Source organism: Fulvia fulva, chromosome 5, assembly GCF_020509005.1.
Source record: "Fulvia fulva chromosome 5, complete sequence".
Classification (NCBI taxonomy): Eukaryota; Fungi; Ascomycota; class Dothideomycetes; order Mycosphaerellales; family Mycosphaerellaceae; genus Fulvia; species Fulvia fulva.
Window position 1 is genome coordinate 721330 of NC_063016.1, and position 13141 is coordinate 734470.

General features: G+C 54.0%; 7 protein-coding genes across 7 annotated transcripts; 3 read left to right on the top strand and 4 right to left on the bottom strand.

Annotated features, from left to right (window-relative positions):
* Positions 1–382: 382 nt before the first annotated feature.
* CLAFUR5_05538 (uncharacterized protein) lies at positions 383–1354 on the top strand (the record flags this gene model as incomplete). Its single annotated transcript, XM_047904686.1, has 2 exons — positions 383–1013; positions 1068–1354. The coding sequence occupies 2 exons, from the start codon at positions 383–385 to the stop codon at positions 1352–1354; spliced, it is 918 nt and encodes a 305-aa protein (XP_047762344.1).
* A 747-nt stretch (positions 1355–2101) lies between these two features.
* CLAFUR5_20199 (uncharacterized protein) lies at positions 2102–2311 on the bottom strand (the record flags this gene model as incomplete). Its single annotated transcript, XM_059463036.1, has 2 exons — positions 2102–2128; positions 2198–2311. The coding sequence occupies 2 exons, from the start codon at positions 2309–2311 to the stop codon at positions 2102–2104; spliced, it is 141 nt and encodes a 46-aa protein (XP_059318995.1).
* Positions 2312–3401: 1090 nt separating this feature from the next.
* Positions 3402–4664, top strand: CLAFUR5_05539 (uncharacterized protein; the record flags this gene model as incomplete). The annotated part of the gene is made up of 1 exon (XM_047904687.1): positions 3402–4664. The coding sequence occupies one exon, from the start codon at positions 3402–3404 to the stop codon at positions 4662–4664; it is 1263 nt and encodes a 420-aa protein (XP_047762343.1).
* A 709-nt stretch (positions 4665–5373) lies between these two features.
* Positions 5374–7937, bottom strand: CLAFUR5_05540 (ABC multidrug transporter mdr2; the record flags this gene model as incomplete). The annotated part of the gene is made up of 2 exons (XM_047904688.1): positions 5374–6015; positions 6066–7937. The coding sequence occupies 2 exons, from the start codon at positions 7935–7937 to the stop codon at positions 5374–5376; spliced, it is 2514 nt and encodes an 837-aa protein (XP_047761675.1).
* Positions 7938–8526: 589 nt separating this feature from the next.
* CLAFUR5_05541 (Clathrin light chain) lies at positions 8527–9343 on the bottom strand (the record flags this gene model as incomplete). The annotated part of the gene is made up of 2 exons (XM_047904689.1): positions 8527–9254; positions 9304–9343. The coding sequence occupies 2 exons, from the start codon at positions 9341–9343 to the stop codon at positions 8527–8529; spliced, it is 768 nt and encodes a 255-aa protein (XP_047761676.1).
* A 446-nt stretch (positions 9344–9789) lies between these two features.
* Positions 9790–11148, top strand: CLAFUR5_05542 (UPF0400 protein; the record flags this gene model as incomplete). Its single annotated transcript, XM_047904690.1, has 1 exon — positions 9790–11148. The coding sequence occupies one exon, from the start codon at positions 9790–9792 to the stop codon at positions 11146–11148; it is 1359 nt and encodes a 452-aa protein (XP_047761677.1).
* Positions 11149–12216: 1068 nt separating this feature from the next.
* Positions 12217–12799, bottom strand: CLAFUR5_05543 (uncharacterized protein; the record flags this gene model as incomplete). The annotated part of the gene is made up of 2 exons (XM_047904691.1): positions 12217–12738; positions 12791–12799. 2 exons carry the CDS (start codon positions 12797–12799, stop codon positions 12217–12219), a joined length of 531 nt encoding a protein of 176 aa, XP_047761678.1.
* Positions 12800–13141: the final 342 nt, after the last annotated feature.

The following is a 13141-nucleotide window of genomic DNA, read 5'->3' on the forward strand; positions in this document are numbered from 1 at the left end:
GCTCCGATCGCTGCCATTACTGTACAGGATACGTCAACTTTCGAGATCGCGCCGCACGAAGGACAGACACTAGTGAACATGAGCACAGACGGCTGATCGGCCCTAACCTTGATCAAGCTTGATCTTCAAGTGCCATAGTGGTCGTGTCCCAACAGCTAATCGGCATACCTTGAGCGACATTGACACTCGTTGTAGGCTGGTATGGTCCCGGAGCTGGATTGTCTCCTGGTCCAAAGCTAGCTGCAGCCTGCAGACACAGAATTTACAGCGCAAGAGCTTGAACTGCCACAAAAGTCCACCCACCCACTCTCTTCATCCATCTGATACGCACAGCTTCTCATCTCACTGCCCTACGTGCGAATTGTGATCGTGGTAGTTCACCATGCAGTCCGCTGTCCTTGCCTTAGCAGCAGCTATCTATAGCACTCAGGTCGCTGCCCAGTCTTTGAACTATTACCCACAGTCAGGCACGAACCACACTGCACCCAACGAAGGTTATGCCACTTTCATGGAAGCCGATCAGAGCCCAAACGCCTCCCACTCGGTCCAGTTCGCGCACTACGACACGATATTGGGAGACCCAATGAACGACACAATCTTGAAGAACTGGACGTGGACTGTCAAGGTCAGCGATGTTTACATGCCAAATGCATCGATCTATAATGGAAGTCTGACGAATGTTGCCTACACCACATATGACTTCTCCTGGCCAGAGCAGGGCTCCTTAAACAGTGCTCTGCGCGCAGAAGTCAATGCCAGCCTCGGTGAATACTACCCTTCATGCGCCTTTCTTATCACTGCGCACTTCCCGGAGCATGTATCGAAGAGATGGGACGGCACCTCAGATTGTTCTTCTGCACTGGGTTCGAAGTGCGTCGAGGCCTTGACGAACAGAATTCATGCTTCCGAAAACTGTGTCAGCTCCTTCCCATCAGGCAACCCTGACTTTATGACGGCCTGCGAGGACTCCTTTGGCTCTGTGAACAATGATGGATGGGGCATAGGAGGCACAGGTGCTGCGCCCTGAGGAACCGCTTGTATGTTCTCAATATCGACATTCTGCCTAGTCTTTGGTGATGGCTCGGTCTTTACTACGAACCAGACCTCTTTGCAGAAGGTCCAGACCTATGCGTACTATCTCAGTCGGCCATACGCTGCTGGCAATTCGTCTGCGTTCGAAACTGTGGCAAACAATGTCCAAGTACTGGCCTTGGCAGGTTCGCGCACGAAACTGCTATGCAACCGTGCTGGTGATGGAAAGCGTTTAACAAGTGCTGCGCCGAGTGGCAGAGACACAAGCCACAGTATGACAGCCGTGTTAGCCGTCACCATCGCCATGGTGATATTGCTGTAAAGAGAGCAGCTTGGCCAAGCGCGCTATGCCAGCAGCACCAAAATGCTCATGGTGATCTCGGAGATGTACACATTAGAGTGCCAGAATACAAGTCGCAAGGGAATCTGAGCCCAAAGCACGAAGGTCGGCACGACTCTCGCAGCTGCACGGCTCCTTAAGGTATCGCTAGGCCCGAGCGCTGCATTCAAGCCGAAGACCAAAGCGTGTAAATAGCTCGACCACGATGCGTTGTTGGTATTGGACCGATAGCCGCCACCGATAAAATGATATATTGAAAGGCCTCCGTCCTTATTGAACTGAGCGAAGGGTAGCACCTGCAGCTCGAGGAAGCAGTTGTCCGCTGTCGTCGCGATGCCGCATGTCGTCGCAACGTGTATATGCATTGTTTCTTACGTGCTCGGAGGGGGATTCACCGCGCCGGGGCTAAGAAGCGAGCTAATTAAATAATTGTAAGTTCTTTTTTAGCCAATTAGACGATAGCTCGAATTCGTTAGCGATGGCCTTTATCCTGAGACCCACCCCTACTGAGCACGGATCTTCCCCTTCCCCTTCCCCTTCTATCCCTTTACCTTCCCGTTCGCAGCGCTTCGAGGGTGACAGAGTCTGATTGTTATTCTCGCTACGGGAGCTTTACGGACATGCTGCGTTCACTCCGGCTCGCAAGCTCGCCTCGTTCACTTACGCATGCCCTCCAAGCTACCCTTCGCTCAATCATGACAGCAAATCATAGCTGATAGCTGACACTCCCTAGGCAAAGTATTCTGTAACGGTGTCCTATTTACAGATTCTACGTAGTGGGTGGCGACCATACCTCACTGTCGGCGAACTAGAGTCAGTACTTACCCATGGCTGCATGTCTTTGAGGAGACTAACATTTGAAACAGCCCGAAATGTCAAGTTTTGATCAAGACACCCGCTGATACTGACCTCCCCGGATGCGGCGACCTCATCGGACATTTCAACAAGCCGGTCTGTGCTAAAGTGGACCTAGACACAACATTCATGGTCCAGTTCTGCTGTGGCGATGGGGATTGTGGGGCGGCTGGGGCGGCCAACGGCAAGCGCTCAGAGCTATTCCCTGGTTGCAGTGGAGATGACTGGCTTTCTCCGTCGCAATCTTGGGCTCGAGATCAGTATGGTGGAGCTCGCGGGTCCGAATACGATGGAAGCATTTGCTCAGCTTGCTTTGAAAAGGCTATATGAGAGGAAGATGTGTGCTTGAGCGGATGAAAAGACGAAGCAGCCTGTGCAGATTGACCCGCGATGTTGGCGATGCTCCATGCACTGCTACAGTCCTGGGCATAGTTTTTACAACCCCTGTTCTTCCACCTTTCCCCATTAGGAAGGATGTATCCACTGCTTGGCGTAGCTCACCACCTGGTGTGTCCTCCATTGTTGGCTATTACTGCCTCGCAGCGTTCTCGCATACTCTTGCATATACGTTGTATGTCCTTAGGTGTGAGATTGGCCCATTCTTGATAGTGAGATTGAAGGTAGCAACACCTTCTGAGATGGACATGGATAGCCGGAAGTGGTTAGCGTAAATACAGGGGTTGTAAAAACTATGCCCAGGACTGTACAGCGTACCCGCAGGTTCAAGCAACGACGTTTGCTGGGAAGACGACGGCGCGCTCGGCGTCAACGACGTTTGTTTGTAACTGATATTGTATCACGCTGGCTGCTCGTGTGCCTCTCCTGTCATTGACACGTGGCAGCATTGGTACAGTATAATAAGGCGTGACAAGCGTGATGCACGTGAAAGGACAAGCATTTTCTCAGCGAGCCAATCACTGCGACACAACATCGTCATTCCATGCTATTTCCGGTCGATCACGGCAGTCGCAGCCAGAATCTGAAACCAGGGTCTCTGTCCGCCTCGTGCCGCGCGTCAGCAGACTCAGCACAGTGTCTCGACCTCAGTCCAATGTAACGTTAAGCCCCAAGGCTGGCACCACTACCACAACATCTTCACTTCTTCAACCATCGACCAACATTCCTACTCGCCTTTATCGAACACGACTTACTTTCCTTACTGATCGCAGTCAACATGGTGGGCCGCTCTGCCGGCGTTCTCACAGCCTGCGCGCTGGGCGCCAGTGCCTTCCTAATCCCCGCCGACGTATCCGCAGACGCCTTCACCGAAAAGCGCAGCGACCTCATTGTCCACTCGTTGAATGCCAAGAGCTTGATGCTGAAGCTGTCTTGTTCCGAGTGTGCCTTCTCCTACAACAACGATGAGAAGGTCAAAGATGTGGACGATGATGGCTGGTTCACCATCCAGGGCGGTGCAAACAGCGTCCTTGTCAACTTCACCATTTCTGAAGATGGCCAGAGGTTGGAAGCCAACGGCGAGCCAGTATACCCTATAGTGTCCGCCATGGCAGACATGTTCAACGCTCCGAGGCACTACGTCAAGCAGGTGCCGGAGTCGGCCACTCTTCTGGACATCGCAGACGGCGAGGTCAAGTCTGCCGATCTTGAAGTCACCGCACACGGAGTCTCTATCATGAGCGAAGAGAAAGTGTCGCAGAACGGCGACAACCTAATCCCAATCAAGTACACCATCTTCGAGTTAAACAACCAGCCAGTCTCCGTTGACGAGGTGACTATCCAGCTTCTCAGCACCAAGGAACATGACCTCTTGATTGCTCATGATAAGATCTCCAAGCGTCCAACTCCAAGGCCAGATGACTCCTTTGGACACATGCCAGAGGAGTTGCTTCTCCCAGCACCTTCCTCCGAGGACAGCCCTCCAAAGGAGTGCAAGAACCTTCCAGCTGCCATCTGCAAGCTTCGTAACATGATCGAGGACAAGATCGTGGGAATGCAAAACGGCGTTAAGAAGGGCAAGCCTGGCTGCCATGGCCGAAAGGGCAAGCACGGGCCACCAGGATTTGTTCTTCCAAACCACATCAGGCCCCACTTCCACAAGGATGGCGAGGATGGCGAGAAACATCACGGACGTCCTCACCATATGGGTCACCATGGACACTACCACAACAGCTTCTACCACGCTTTCACTCGTGGACTCAGCGCTGTACTCGTCCCGACCATGGCCGGTATCGCCGTTGGCATGGCCGTCAGCCTCATTGGCCTAATCGTCGGTCGTCTTATCGGGTTCTTCTGGATCAGATACTACCGTGGTGGACGCCGCGGATACTCTAGCGTCGCGCGCGACGAGCTGAACGCTGAGAACTTCGAGGCTGCCAAAGAGTTTGAGGTCTCGTCTACCAGGACTTCCATGGAGTCTGCTCCACCACTCTACGAGCACGCACCGGCGTATGAGGTCATCGAGAAGGAGGAGGAGTAGGTAGCTGAGTCCCACGACTTACGGCGTCTGTGGCCACCTTATGTATGGAAGGCGGGTTTGGGAGGATATAGGCAATCGGGAACCTGGAATACAATGCTTCGGCGTCTTGTGGTCGTGAATTTTGTATGTTGTCTCTTACTAGTCAACAATGCCACACTGTGATTTCTCCTACGATATGAGTACATTGGGTTGCAGCGCGTGGCGGGCTGCAGTCTCACTACCTCTTTGCTTATATGGCTAATTTCGCTGCTCTCACGCCACACGTTCATACATTCGCTATAGCTGAGCATGCCCAATGGTATCCGTCGTTGTCGTCGTTTTCGCCGCATTGCGCGCGTGGCGACGACATGGCGTGGTCCACCACGCGACTGCGATCCCCGTAGAACGGCCATTCTACGGCGCTGGGAAGACAGTCAAGCTGCCCACATCAGCAAGAAGCGTAGAATTATTGAAGCGCGATGGTCTTTACTTTGTGGGAACGTAGGACTATGATCGGACATTTCTGTTCGTTTGATTCGGTCCGGTGACGACGATGTCGTAGGATGGCTGCTGGTTTGACAAAGGACCATGTGATTTCCATCGTGCGTATCGAGTCATGGCAGCATGTTGGCATGCCAAAGGCCAATGAGCGGAGTATCATCCTCCACAATCATTTGATGAATCTTCTGCTGCTTCTGTACAAAAGGTAGTATCAAACGTGTTCAAACAATCACGAGTTGCCATATCCCTTCCCTCTGGTCATAGCTCCTCCATCTCGTAGCCCGGTCTTCTCCATCGGCGTCTCAGCAGCTTGCTGGTCCCCGTCCTTTACCTTGACCGTTTCCCATTGCGTCTCCTCTTCCAGAGCCTGCTCTACTGCCTCTTCCTGCTCTTGCGGGTCTAGACCGGCAAGTCTATCGTGCTCTTGCAACTTCTTCCTCATTCGTTCCTCCTCGGTGAGCTCGTTATGATCCTCATCATGGTGCTCTCGTCTCCTTGGCGCCGCCTCTTGGGCTCCACTCATCTGCCACTCCATCAACTTCGCAAAAGCGCCTTCCTTGTCGGCGATCAGCTCCCGGTAAGGACCCATCTGGGCCACCTTGCCATCAGTACCAATGCAGATGATGGTATCGCTACGTTGAATAGTGCTCAGACGATGGGCGATCGAGATGGTGGTGTTGTCACCACGAAGGAGAGCTTGTAGGGCCTGGTTCACAAGGGTTTCGGACTCAGCATCGAGGGCGGAGGTGGCTTCGTCCAGAATGAGGATGTCTGGTTGCTTCAGCAGTGCACGCGCGATTGCGATTCGCTGCTTCTGGCCTCCGGAAAGCTGTGTTCCGCGAGCACCAACGAATGTTTCGAGGCCGTCGGGCTGTATCTGATGTTAGCATGGGGTCAAAGCGCGATTGTCAGACAACTTACAAAGTCACTGATGAACTGGCAATTTGCTTGCCGTGCAGCCGCTACAATCTCACTCCTTGATGCTAGCGGTCGACCGTACGCGATGTTCTCTGCAATGGAGCCCGAGAACAAGACAGGCTCCTGCCCGACATAACCAATCTTTCTGCGCAGTTGCTTCGCGTTCATCGTGTTGATATCCTTATCAGCGATCGATATTGTGCCGGCTGTCGGTGTGTAGAAGCGCATGAGCAAACTCGCCACAGTTGACTTGCCAGCTCCAGAAGGTGCAACAATAGCAACATTGCTACCCTGCGGAATCTTGAACGTCAAGTTGTTAAAGATAGGGACTGCTGGGCGGGTCGGGTACGCAAAGGCAACATCCTTGAACTCGATCGTTCCGCGAGCTGTCTTGACCATGTCTCCCTTCGTAGGACTGATCGTTGGCTCGCGATCCTGAAGCTCAAACAATCTGCTGGCTGCTCCAACACCCTTCATCAGTTCGGAGTAGAAGCTAGACAGACCAAAGAGACTGCTTCCGGCATATCCAGTATACATCAGGAACGTAGTAAGGTCGCCAACGGAGATCGCACCCGATGAAACCATGCCACTGCCGACGTAGAGCAGCCCAAGGAAAGTTGAGTTGCCCATGAAACCAGATGCCGAGAAGAAAGCAGCGCTAATGTATGCCTCTCGCTTGCCCAGACCAAAGATCTTGCGCACCTGCGTGTTGTATCGGTGCACCTCTTGCAGTTCTCCAGCAAAGGCCTGGCTTGTCCTGACATTGCCAAGCCGTTCTTCCGCAATCTTGGTCAAGGTTCCTAGATTCTTCTGAATGCGTCTCGAAAGGTTTCGGATCGCACGACCATACAGGAAAGCAGCGATCGCGACTGGCGGCAACGCAATAGCAAGAACACCAGTGAGCTTAACACTGATGTAAGCCATGAGCGAGAGACCAGCGGTTGCTGAGACTAAAGAACGCAAACCATCTGACACGTTCTGGGTGATGCTCTTGCCGACAATGATCGTGTCGCTTCCCAGCCTGCTGATCAGGTCTCCAACACGATTGGCGTCGAAGAACTCGGCGTTCTGCACGAACGTCCGCTTGAACAGATTGCTCCTGAGCTTCGTAACAATGCGCTCGCCCACGATCCTGAGCAGAATGATTCGGCCATAGTTCGCGAGGGCGCCAGTGGCCAGAAGCGCAGCAAAGCCGACGTAGAAGTATTCCTGTTTCATACCGAACATTGTCCCAGAGCTTTCCGTAGCACCGTCTATGATCTTCCCGATGCTGAATGGCAGAGACATGGTGACGCCACTGCTGATGAGCAGAAAAAGAAATGCCCAGCTGAGAGATGGAAGCTCTGGGCGAGCAATCTTCAGTAATCTCCCGACTTCTCTGAAGCCTCCGCCTGTTTTGCCTTCGCCTTCTCTGCCATGACTTGACAACTTCGCGCTCAGATTGACCTGCGATGCTGCTGCAGCCTTGTCTGACTTCTTGAACTGGAACTCGTTGTCCTCGTCCTCCTCTGCCGGATCTGACAATTTCTTGACCTGGTCCCTGTACGACTGCTCCTTGTTTCCCGTGCTCTTTGCTAACTGCGCCTCTTTTTGCGTTTGTGAGGTCTGCAGTACTCGCCTTTGAGCGACGCTACCAGATGTAGACTGCTTCATGAGAGCAGCAGTCGGTCGTGACTGTTGCACTCTCCGTGCTGTTGAGAGACATTGTATCTGGCTCGCAAGGGTTCGTGATTGTGGTAGTGAAATGGGTGCGTTGCTTGATCGCGCGCTCAATCGCTGCGCAGCGGACTGCTGTATTCTGTGTGTAAAAAGAGCTCCGTTCCCTAAGCTGTCCCACGCCCTGTGCGCAAATATGTTGGGGCCGCGCATGGCCATCGTGATGATACGTCGCCGTCTCCAGCGTTCGGCGTTTCGTATAAGGTCTCTACTATCGTCGTTGGCTCATGAAAGTCGACATTGTTTGGGTCGATGACACGGTGAATAATGCACTCAGCAGCCGCAATTGCTGGTGTTGCCCGGTGTCTTGGAAGGTATCGGTGGCAATGTCCAAGCAAATGAGGTCCAGGGATACGAGGGAAATGAATTGGGTAATGTCGTGTGAAAGAGTGTTTGTATGTTTCTGTACCTGAGCATATGTCCCTGTAGCTCTTGCCTGCATGACCCGAAGTACCGATGCCGCTAGAAAGTAGCTCGGCATCTCATCGCCGTATCACGTGAAGAGGCGACGGTGACCGATAGAACGAATAGCAATTGGTATACGACGCTTGTCAAGCTGTAAGATGTGAACGGTATTACACGTTCTGGTTGCGGTACGTTACATGGTATCTATGGCTCCGGTAGCACTCTCGGTCCACATCCGAAGCCTATGCAACGCCTCGAACTCCCTGGAGCGACAAGAGCTCAGCGACGGGCCCTCAACATCCTGTTCATGCCAATTTTTGCCTTCCTGAGGTATGAGTGACTCTTACACGCCAGTAGCACCTGGGGCATTCTCGTCCTTCCGCAGGCTGACAAGGAGCTCCCGCATCTTGGCCTTACCACTACCTGCAGCACCACCAGCCTGTCCCTTGCCGGTCAAGTCGACCAGCTTGGCAATACGCTCCCAACTAGTACCGCCGGCAGTGGTATCTTCCCGGCTCTTGAGGTATTCCTCAGCCTCTTGCCGTGTCTGGGCAATGTTCTTGTCCTTCTTGTTGTTGTAGTTCTCGTAGAACTCGTCGATAGCTTCTTGCGCCGCCTTGACAGTCTCCGCCTTCTTGCTGGCTGCAACCTCATCGCGATGCTGGATTTGTAAATCTCGCCTCTCCCTCCATTCTCTCAGCACCTCTGGCTCGTCCTCGTAATCTTGGTATTCGGAGGACTGTGGTGCGCGATATGGCAAGCTCGAGCCTGTGATAGTGCCACCTGGCGCGACCGCCTCATTCTGCGTGTCGACTGCTGGGAAGGAGCTCTCGAAGTCACCCATCATGTCGTTTGCTGAGTCGCCGTTAGTTGCGGCGGCGTTCATGGGCGCGGATCCTCCGCCAAGCAGGTCATCATCATCGCCGTCCGCCACCTGAGCTGTCCGGTCTGCGTCGGTTGTGAATTGTTCTGCGTCCTCTCCTAGTGCTGCGCGCTCACGAGCCAAGAAGTCCGATGGCTCCTCCGACTCGAGGTTGTTGAGTGCTGATGAGCCTTGTGCTTCGGTCTGGCCTGGCCACTGTAAGCATGTGGTCACATATATGCTGTGTGTTATCCTTACCGGCATCGAACTCATCTAACGAAGGGAATCGGTCGGCCATGTTGGGGTGTCTGGGTGGTTGCCTATTGTCGATGGTGGTGGTCTCCTTTCGCGTGCGCCGCAGTTCTAGATGCTGGTCTGTCGCACAGTCTCAAGGCTTGCGTGTGTCGTCGTGGCAGTACGAAAGATAAGGCGATGACGGAGCGTGTATATAGTGATCGTGGTCGGTCGTGGGTGTTGTTGTATGAGAAAGTCACGTACAAGTTGTCCTCCAGGTGATCGTCAATGCATCCGCCGAGCAGAGCCACCGCTTTGACGCAACACCTTCAAGGTCAAGCCGCCGGCCAAACTCCACCTTCAACAACTTCACTCTGTGCAGCACCCACATCGTCCCACAACCGCAACAAACGCCCGTTCGTATGCGCAAGTGAGGGGTCGGCGGCATCGTGGCTCTCCGCAGCATACAGTGATCTCGTCCGTAATCTGTACCAGCAATCCCACAACATCATGAGTTATTCAGACGACGCGGTTCGCGCAAAGCTCGCGGCCCTGAACGAGACGCAGGACAGCATCGTGACCAACGCGCAATGGATCATGTTCCATCGCCGTCATGCAGATCGCACCGCGCAACTATGGCTGCAGCGACTCCAGGAGAGCACGAGCGCGTCCAAAAGGCTGGTCCTGCTATACTTGGCAAACGAGGTGGTGCAACAGTCGCGTGCACGCTCGAAGACCGACTTCCTGGTCGCATTCGAGCCGCTCATCGGCGAAGGCATCGCGCTGGCATATAAAGGCGCATCGCAAGAAGTCCAGGGAAAGCTGCGAAGAGTGTCGGAAGTGTGGAAAGAGCGACGCATCTTCGACCCCCGCATTCAGGAGCAGATTGAGAACAGACTGACGGAGATCGATAAAGCAAAGGGTGGGAAGAGTCTGGGTGGTGGAGCAAGGCTAGGCGGCAGTCTGTTTGGCGGAAGTGGTGGAGGTGTTGCGACGGAGCTGGAGGGCGTCAACAAAAGCCAGACGGCCTTGAGCAAAGCAGAAGCAGCACTCGGTGGTGTTGTGAACAAAGCGGATACCGAGTATGAGAAGATGACGGACCCGAATGCGCCTATACCATCAGCGCCAGTCCGCGCTGCGAAGCTTCGTGGCCTGGTCAAAGATCTGATGGCTTCGCAAAGAGCCATCGAGACTAGCCTGAGCGCACGAAAAGACTTGATCGCAGGGCTGGAGAAGCTGTTGGAGGCGAATCGTGCCAAGGTGTCAGACGAAGAATCGAAGGCTGCAGATCTTACTGCAAAGATCGACGAACAGGAAGCTACTATCCGGCTGGTCGAAGATGCCATCATGCGTGGTGCCAGCGAGACTCCAGCCCTCGGTACGAATGGCATGTCGAATGGCGCAGAACCTCAGCGACCAGAAACAGAAAGCTTCACGCCTCCACCGCCAGATGTCGAAGCTTTCACTCCACCACCACAAGCCGAACCAGAAAGCACAATCTTGGGCGACACCGCAGAAGACGGCACTGTCGATCAAGCATACACGAACCCAACAGGCGCGGACCCCATTGAAGAACAGCCAACGAACTTCAACGAGCCCCCGCCGTCCTATGTACCACCGCCAGCCTTACCCGCGAACGATGCTGAAGATCAAAGCGCGCAAGCCGACGCCTTCCTGAAAAGTCTAATGGCACCTCTGCAACAAGCTACAGGAATATCTTCGTCGTCTCCCAATGGCGGTGCATCCGGTGACCCTCGTCTCAAACGCAGAAAGCTGAGCCACCCCAGCAAGGACGTTGACGACGAGATATTTGGAGCTGGAGTTGCTGGGATTGATGAGCAAGGCATCAGTGCTATGCTGGGCCAGTAGGGCTCATGGGATCGACCTGACTCGGAGAAAGGTCTGCTATCGCTACCTAAGCTGTATTGGACTACTTGCGCCTCGCAGCGAACAACGAAGAGAAGTGGAGATGAGTGCTTTGAAGGTTAGACAAAGGCCCGGGCGGCTGATCAGCTCATTCGGCATGTATAATATGACACGAAATCGACAAACTAAGATCTACTGCCCCCGAACACCTCTTATCGACTCACAACCTCCAGTATTTCCTCAAGCGAGTCGATGCCGATAGCTTGCATTTCGAGCTTCGGGCAGTCGCCGAACAAGTTTGTGGCTATCGCACTGGCGGCTCTACACGTGCGCCGCAGCAGTGCTGAAGCTGACGTTTCAGAAGCTGCTATGTCTTTGTATGTTGCCGGCGGCTAACCTGAATGACCCTGGGCTGATCGACATCAACCAACTTACTCAAGCACCGCAACAAGTGGCTGTGGGAGTTGCGGCACAGTACTTCGTCTGCCAGCCGCCATTCCGTCTGCACTCCGATCACAGTCCTCCTTACAATCGCTGTCAAGTTCTTAGGGCCACGTCGTCCAGAACTTCAGACTCACATACTTGCTCCGACGGCAGACTTGCGCCAGACAGTAAGAACTCATAACCATTTAGTGGTGACCCACCAACCCGCTTCCAGAACACAGTCAGCATAAACAGCATCGGACCAAACCGTCTTCGGCTCATCGTCCTGATCGCTGCAATGGCCAACCAGCTAGTTCTTCATGGCCTCGATCGACCACTGTCGAACAGGATGGAACCCTGGGAGGGCACTGCCTGTGTTGTCACCTGATGCTTGATGGGACCCGCAACCCACTGGTGTGGCCAGGCCGTCTTCTCGCTGTCATCGCGATCTTTGCTCTAGTTGAGGCGTTCAGGTGGATCGAACTGCCGGCAGTGTTTCACCTGGTGTGCTATGGGATTGTCGTGGTATTCTATGCTGTTGATCCAGATATTGGTGAGCTTCAGTGGGAGTGAGCTCAGCTGTGTGCTATGCGTCGGTTCATAGATGCGGTACATAGCAGGTCAGGCCAGTCTGGTTCGTTCGCCTTGCTATCGATACTGCACCCGTTGCCCACCTCTCTTCTCCATCTTCGCTTGCCTCTTGCTCTGTCCACCACTCGCAGCTCCTCCAGCAGCAGCGTCCTCTTGCCCGCCCATCATGCCTTCCATTCCCTTTCTCATGCCCGTATACGTTGAGAAAGCCAGGTATCCACTATACCCGACCGGCGTCAGCATCAACCACCATGCCCAATCTCCCGCCAGCGCGACCAATACGACATTGCCCCATGTCCAGTACAGCACGTCCCACATCCACTCCGTCAGTCCCTTGGCCTCGAGGTCTTCGCCTGCTTGCTTGACAGACCCATCTTCGTTGATAGCCGGGCGGCCAATGCGCTCGAACCAGAACTCTATGACCAGGGCGGGGAAGTTGAGCAGAATGTAGCGGGTGATAGAGCGGCGCCGGAAGACTACGAGGGAGAGGAGGAGGTAGAGAATGTTGATGCCGAGGGATATGGAGTGGGTTTTGGCGAGGGTGGCTGCGTTTTGCTGGGCGAGAGTTTTGAGGGCTTTCTGTATGGTTGTCAGTAATGCAGATGTTGATACAATGGATCACACTACGTACCTTCGCCATCGTGTCGGCGTGTTGCAGTGATGTGAAGGATCAATGCTTTAGCAGCGTTCCTGCTTGAGTCTATGGCTGAGGTAAGCGATCGCCAAGAACAGCGATCGCCCGTGCTCGATCAACGTCGGTGGTCGCTACCAAACAAGCGAGCAAAACAGCCCGCCAACAACGACAACAGACGCCACGCGACCACGAACTCACGAACATCCAACACATACACAATCAGTCGTATGAGACTGCAAACACGCCTCACAAACATGGACGACTCTCCATGACCGGCTACACGTCCCGGCCACCTTACACCGCGAGCACGACCGGATCGAGTTCATGCCCGCGAGCGCATGAACATCA